This window comes from Rhopalosiphum padi, chromosome 3, assembly GCF_020882245.1.
Source record: "Rhopalosiphum padi isolate XX-2018 chromosome 3, ASM2088224v1, whole genome shotgun sequence".
NCBI lineage: Eukaryota > Metazoa > Arthropoda > Insecta > Hemiptera > Aphididae > Rhopalosiphum > Rhopalosiphum padi.
The window spans coordinates 38,063,392-38,070,913 of NC_083599.1; the positions used below are offsets into that span (position 1 = coordinate 38,063,392).

The following is a 7,522-nucleotide window of genomic DNA, read 5'->3' on the forward strand; positions in this document are numbered from 1 at the left end:
CAAATACGTAGTTGAACTTGCCATAATGTTCTGTGGTGAATGTTTTGAATTGATCTGGTTGGCTTGGACTGCTGTTGTGGGTATCGGTAGTCTGCAACGCTGTATCAACGACGTATTCGCTTCGACTGCTCTTGTTGGAACGCCTCGAATCAGCTGGCGCGAGGACCACTACGGATAGTGGGTTTAGCCCAGATGTCGTTGTTGGTTAATCCACGTAGTGTATTAATAATGTTTATTACAATCAATGATGATTATAAATAACAAGTTAATTTTATTTATTTTTCAATTTGATAAGATTATTGATATGATAAGATTGTTGATATGATAAGATTGTTTATATGATAAGATATCAATTGATATGCTATCAACTGATATCGGTGTTGATTATCGATGTCTACTATCGATGTCCACTATTGATATCCACAATCGATTTTCACAATCGATTTCCACTATCGATTATTTTTTTTCATCAGTCGACGATTCGGGTGGCGCTCTGTAGGCTTCACCCAACGTGTGTTGAATAAAAAAAAATTTATGATATACCTGTTATTTCAGAAATTCTTGGATGAATGAGATTCTGGTAGATTGTCTGTGATTTTCTTGAATGTTTGTGGATGGTCTGAAGTTTCTGTTGAGTCTTGGCGAAAACAAATTACGTCTGTTCACTACTTATACACGGTATATAAAAAAAATACGATCATTAATTTGCCGCTTAAAGTAATTATTATTCTTGAGCGTAGAACTGGAATACTATCGGATCCCACCGCTGCCACCAAAAATGTTATGATTTTACACAACAAATAAAAGAACGTACGCAAAATAATTAAATAAAAATTATATTTTTATTATTTACTACGGCTAATGACAATGTATCGGTTCAGACGTAATATTAAGACTAAAAACTGCCTGGCCTCCCGTATAGTGTATTGGACGACGACGCTCCGTGTCACAATCAAAATCCTATGTCAGCGGATTCCACGGTCTCGCCGTCGTATAACACACTATTCCTGATGGTCTTAAAAAATATCATGTAGAAATAATATTATATATTATAATATGATTCAGGGGTTCATAACATCGTTTAGTAATTTAATTACTTGACGGAAAATATGAGGGGATTTTAGCATTAACTTCAGATTTTTGGTTGTGGTTTTGCATAAGAATTCTTCATTGCCAACCAAAATTTTTATTTGGTTACAAAAATTTTGGTAGTTGACTTTAGTGATGATAAAGATTGGTGGAGGGGTTGGAGATGTATGACATTTTCGGTTTGCATTTGGTCATTTGCGACATCATTTTTGTTATTTGATTCTTTGCTTATGGCGTTGAGTGCTTCATAGCGGCTGGGAGTGGTGTATGTGAATTTGTTAAGGTTGTTGTTGTTTGCTTTAGATGTAAGCGAGTTACCTGGGGAAGACGTGCGTTTTCCTGTTTTAATTATCCAATCTGTGCTGTCAGATGAAGTGTTCAATGTTTTTAGTTATGACAATATTTAATGATTTCTCATCGTGATTTGAGCCGCTCTGTATACTGTTACTTGCGGAGGACTGTTTGTTGATAGGCGTGATGATCTTGGGCGGCATTGCGCCGCGAGTACGGTGCCTGGAACCGTACGCTTGATAGTTAATCGATCTAATTTTTTTTGAACCGTGTGCTTAATAGATAATCGATCTTATTAGTTTTAACACTTATTTGACCATGTAGAATTTCACTTACGGTTGATTTGAATAAGAGTTTTGTGCAATACGTGGATTGATTTCCTTAAGATTTTGATCTAAGTTAGAATAAAATCGGTTACGAATTGCATTAGTTAGTGTACGCATGGCGCGGAGCAATTTACAACGATGTGTATTGCTACGCTGACCGCGATGAACTGTAAACGTATAATATTTTTTTTAAATTTGATTTCATTTATTGCTAGTTGTTTATCTAAATTCTTTTCTTCCCGTGCTCTATTTTTAAATGCTAAATGTTCAGCCATTACATTCTCATCTATGTTTCCCATTTCATAAGAAGAACACAAGTCACATTTATCTTTCCGTGGAACAAATATAGATAATTTTTTTTCTCTCATAAAATTATAAACATAGCAGATACTTAATGGAACCAGATTGTCATCATTACATTTTTGTTTATATGCTTCAAAAACTTGTTATTTATTAAAAAATGGACCTTCTAGATACAATCTATTTGTTTTTTGCCTACAATAGTGAGAAGGCATTTTGGGTAAGCTAGAAAATCATAACTGAAGGTGATCGATTCTTTTTGATAATCCAACTCTTTTAGGTGAACTAGTAATTAAATTACTATCACTAACATTTTCTTTTAGTTTCAAACTTTTTGGACTTGATCATTTTCCAGGTAGGCCATGAGTAGCATTTCTTACCCAGTTATGTAACATCCACTCATTAAGGCCAAGTGTGTTTAAAAACATCAGTTTACAAACTTGTAAAAGTTCTTCAAAATTATCATGCTTCAAGAAATATTTGTAAGTATTTGCCCTTCTACTTAAACTACCAAGTCTTGTTGTATTTGCTTTAGTTGACATTTTTGACACCATACCAATCACAAACATTTTTTTTTCTTCCCACATTGCATTCCAAAACTTCTTAAAAATCTTCAACCTTCTACTTTCCTCAAACTCTTGGAAATGTCTATTTGGTAATTGTTCGCATCTTTTTGATGTACAAGATTTTTTCATAAATCTAGCAGGTTTTATAGAATTATGTTCAACTACCTTACCGTTTCTTTTATACCTAGTATACATTTCTCCATTCATTCTATTATTCTTTAGTTTCTCTTTTCCATTTGACTAGATTTGATTCATCATTTGAATTTACTAAAATCTCATTTTCTATATCATTATCCACTGTCATTAGTGTGTCATTAATGAAACAATCAGTGAAGTTTATATCATTTTCTTCAGCATTCTTTACAGAATTATCAGCACTTAGGCTTGGATCACACTATGCGTTTTGTCGGTTGCCGACTAACAGGAGCCGATCGGTAATTGAACCGTAACAGCCAAAATAAAATAGGTTTAAATATAAAACGCGTTATCAGGGCCATACTAGACCGATTTGCGGAACCGATTAAAAACCGTCCGGATGCGTTTCGGGATGTAAAGCACAACATATGCAATTCAGTTTGTTCGATCACATTAAACGGATTATCGGTGACCGAATTTGAAAATTTTATGAATAATAAATAAACATTTTTAAATTTAAATAATTAAAAACTTATAAAATATATTTGTAATATACATTTATATATTATTATATATAATTTATATTATAGATGTATATTATTACCTATTAGGTAGTATAATTAGTTGATACACGTTTTAAATAAAAACAAATAATTCAAATTAACACGATCTTTTTGTTATTTTTTTTTAATATTATTGTTTTTAAATTATCAATAAATTATGTTTGATACGGAAAAATTAATTTTGGAAGTTCAAAACTTCCCATGCCTCTGGGACATGAGTTCTCCTTTGTACAACGATAGGGATTTAAAAAGATCATGTTGGCGCAAAGTGGCAGAGTGTTTGTACCCCGAATGGTTGAACCTCGACGACAAAGAAAAAGAAGAAAAAGGTAAATACTAAATTATATAAATATAATACTAAAATTTATAATAATTTTAAAATAAATCAGATTAAATTTAGTGTAATATAAATAAAAATATTTTATTAAAATTATTTAGTATATTGAAATGGTACCGCCCCTTCAGTAACAAAATAGTCAGCATAATTATCCCTTGTTTCTATGCCTCCAGAAGTAACATTTCTTCCATGAAACTGCAAATTATTTAGTTGAACATTGAAATTCTTTTCAGTCTCTTCATAATTACACCCATCTTTTTTTGTTACGAAATTATGGAGAATGCAGCATGCCTTCACAATATCGTCACAAAATTCTGGTTCAACCAAAATGGCAGTATGTAATACTCGCCATTTATTTGCAAGTACCCCGAACGCACATTCAACTGTTCTTCTTGCTCTAGATAATCGGTAATTAAATATACGCCTAGTATATTGAGATCACGACCTGGAAAAGGTCGCATTACGTTTGTATGAAAGCCAAAAGCTTCATCAGCAACGAATACAAAGGGTTGTATATTATTTTCGGAAGATGGCAATGCTCTGGGTTCAGGAATTTGAAGTAAATTTGAATATAATTTTTGTCCAAATACACTTTCCCGAAACACACTTGGATCAGCCTCCCTTCCATAGGCACCAACATGAATTGAAATAAAATTTAAATTGGCATCTACCACAGCCATCAACACAATGGAAAAATATTTTTTATAATTGAAGTACAGCGAACCTGCGTGGTTTGGGTTTTTGCACCTGATGTGCTTGCCATCTATAGCACTTAGACAATTCGGAAAGTTGGTTTTTTTATAAAATAAATCCGATATTTGTAACCAGGTTTCTTTTGTAGGTTGTGGCATTTCGGCTTCTAATAGCACTGACCATAATATTTTACACGTTTCTTTAACTATTCCATTAATAGTACTTTTTCCGATGGAGAAATCAAAGTGTAATGCCGCAAAATTAGTTCCCGTGGACAAATATCTGTTTAAATTAAATGAACACATTAAAATATATTATTATATTTTAATAATATAATATAATATATATCTATAGACTATAGGTGATAAATAATTGTTTTATTATCTATTGTTTCCAAAAATGAACTAATAAACTGATAAATATAAAACTATTTTATGTTTATTTTATAACACTGACATAAATATTAGTAACAGTACAATTTTTTCATATTTTTTTTCAATTCGCCTTTTTACGTAAAACACAATTGTATATTAAAGATAACTTATTTTTATTTTCTACTGGTTTTTTAAAAATAAATATTATTTAACTTCAACAAAATAATATGTTTTAGTAATAATAATTGCCATATTGGGGTTATATTTAAATGTTTTATAAAAAAAAATGTAATGGTTTATAAAAAAATGAAAACATATTTTTAAATCCGCGCGTTAAACTCATAATACAAATTTTTATTTTTAAAACATATTATTATTGATTTTTTGAATTCATAAACTGTTTTTAACAAAATTTATATTTAATGATTTGTTTTCAATGTACCATGAAGATAGTTGTAATAAGTTCGACTATAATAATGAAAATAAGAAAATAGAAAAATAGAAAATATGATTAAAAAAATGCATTAAGTATTTTGTTTATTTTACTTAATTGTACTTTTTTTATTTTTATATTTTATTATTTATACATTTATTTATTTGCATATACTCAGTAAAAGAAATAAAAAATAAAAAATAAAAAATGGAGGCATATTCGTGATGCTTACATGAAACACGTGTCGGACGAAAAAAATGTAAAAAGTGGCTCAGGAGGAAGTAAAAAAAAGGCATATACTTACGCTGAATCCTTGTCTTTTTTAAATATAACATTGAAAAAACGGAAGTAAGATAATAATATATAATATTTATTCTGTTATTTATACCTATTTATAAATAAAAAAATCATATTTTGTTACATCTAATATTTATTAAGATTAAAAATAAAAAATTAATAGCCATTTGTTCAAATTCACTTTGTTACTATTACTATAATTACTCGTGTTAAACCATTTTTATTTTTTATTAAGGACAACTGGTAATTTAGAATTCGAAGATTCAACCTCGGATATATCGTTGAATGTACAAGAAGACAACGATGATACAGAAAGTCCAGTCAACACAGTGGTATTTTCTAATGACGTTCCTCAAAACAAAAACAAAATAAAAAATCATTGAGCACTTTTCAACAAAATCTTTTAGAGCATTTAAAAGAGGACAGTGATTCCGACAAAAATATTGTTATGTCCTTTCTTCCTTATGTTAAAAATTTGAGTGACGACGAAAAGTTAGACTTCCAAGTCCACACTCTTCAATATTTAAAAAATGTCATTCAAAAAAATAATTCTCCCCTACAGTATTCACAAAACCAGTCAAGTCCTGTTCCTACTAATTTTCATTATTCAATGCCAACTTCATCTTTATCTCGATCGTTATACCCTCAACATTCTACCAATACTGTCCCAATACCAAACTATACACTTCAATCACTTCACTCCCAACAATTATCCTACCCAGACTACTCAAATAATCAAACATCTGAAACATCGCCTACTTACATTCATCAATATTCACCTAATAATGCACAAACAAATAATAAGTATTAACTTTTTTTATATAACATTTATATTACACTTATTTTTTAAATATTTTTATTAATTTAAAATACCAGAAAATTAGCCAAAATAGGTACTATTATTTTATTATTTTTAATATTATTTTATCATAATTTCATGCATTTTATAATAAGCTATTCTCATGTATTATTATATTAACGCAAATTGTTTAAAAGGTTATTATTATTATTTTTTTTATATATAACTTTTGTATGATTAAACACATTTGTTTAAAAAATACTAAATACCAATACATATACAGTGTTTTATAGTGTTTAAAATAAATATTTCATTTTTATTTAAAATAATTGTTTTGATATAAGTACCTACTTAAGTAGTAATAAGTATTGTCTGATATTATATTATTATGGCATGGTTTTGGGTTTACCTCGTCATGAGTGAAGTATTGGTTTTATAACTTTAAAAAAAAAATTATGTTTATAATTATACTTTTATTAGTAGAAAAAAATGCTGTGAACATACATTTGAGGGACGGAGTAGCAAATATAATGTAGTTTGTACTTTGTGGTCAAAAGTGGAAAATCCCCAGTTACTTATTATACCAGTTAATACTAAATAAATAATATTATATGATGTGTTTTAGTCATTATATATTTTAATAATTAATATGTGTTATATAGATAACGTAGATAAAAATATAAAATTAGAATTAAACTTAAATTTTTTTAAATTTTACCTCAAAGTCACTGTCAATCTTTTTTCCGGGCTTATAGGATTTCGAAAGTGCGTGATTTCCTTCGTTAAATGTGATCGGACCTTCTCGAGTAGCTCTTCAAACGAAGAAATTGACATCCGATAATAGTCGAAAAATTTTTCAGGATATTTTTTTAGATTATCATAAAACACTTGAAATCGTATGTCGTGTTCATTACTACTATGTATAGGATGAACCCAATACCTTCTGCGCTTATGTGTTGGTTCATCAAGTTCACCAGCAGCTTCAGCGATACAAATTATTTTCAGAAGAGAACTCATTTCTATGTATATACTATACGATATAGTATATACATATTACAATTAAAATATATAAACTCATAAATTAAATAAATTATATTTTGAATTTATAAACACTTACCTGATTTAAAATGTTTTTCTTAAATAATGGTAATTATAAATAAAATAAAAAATAAAAATTTGATTTAATTCTTTAGTACAATATATAGAGTATATTATAGTAATAATATGCTTTTAGGAGATTAATAGGTTATAGGTACTTAAAAGAACAAGTGATCACGTTTGTTGCACCAAACAAACTGAACCACCGTATAACATGTTGG

The 7,522-nt window shown here is 29.0% G+C and overlaps 1 protein-coding gene across 1 annotated transcript; it reads right to left on the reverse strand.

The window, feature by feature from the left end:
• Positions 1-3,770: 3,770 nt before the first annotated feature.
• LOC132925032 (uncharacterized) lies at positions 3,771-7,220 on the reverse strand. Its single transcript, XM_060989463.1, has 2 exons — positions 6,922-7,220; positions 3,771-4,582 (listed from the first exon to the last, which is right to left on the reverse strand). The coding sequence occupies exons 1-2, from the start codon at positions 7,218-7,220 to the stop codon at positions 3,901-3,903; spliced, it is 981 nt and encodes a 326-aa protein (XP_060845446.1). The 3' UTR covers positions 3,771-3,900.
• Positions 7,221-7,522: the final 302 nt, after the last annotated feature.

What these genes read in the sequence shown, in the direction of transcription:
- LOC132925032 (XM_060989463.1), bottom strand. Translation starts at nt 7,220, where the DNA reads ATGAGTTCTCTTCTGAAAATAATTTGTATCGCTGAAGCTGCTGGTGAA. An exon ending in AGATTGACAGTGACTTTGAG is followed by an intron (nt 4,583 to 6,921) that starts GTAAAATTTAAA and finishes TAATTTAAACAG; the next exon opens with ATATTTGTCCACGGGAACTA.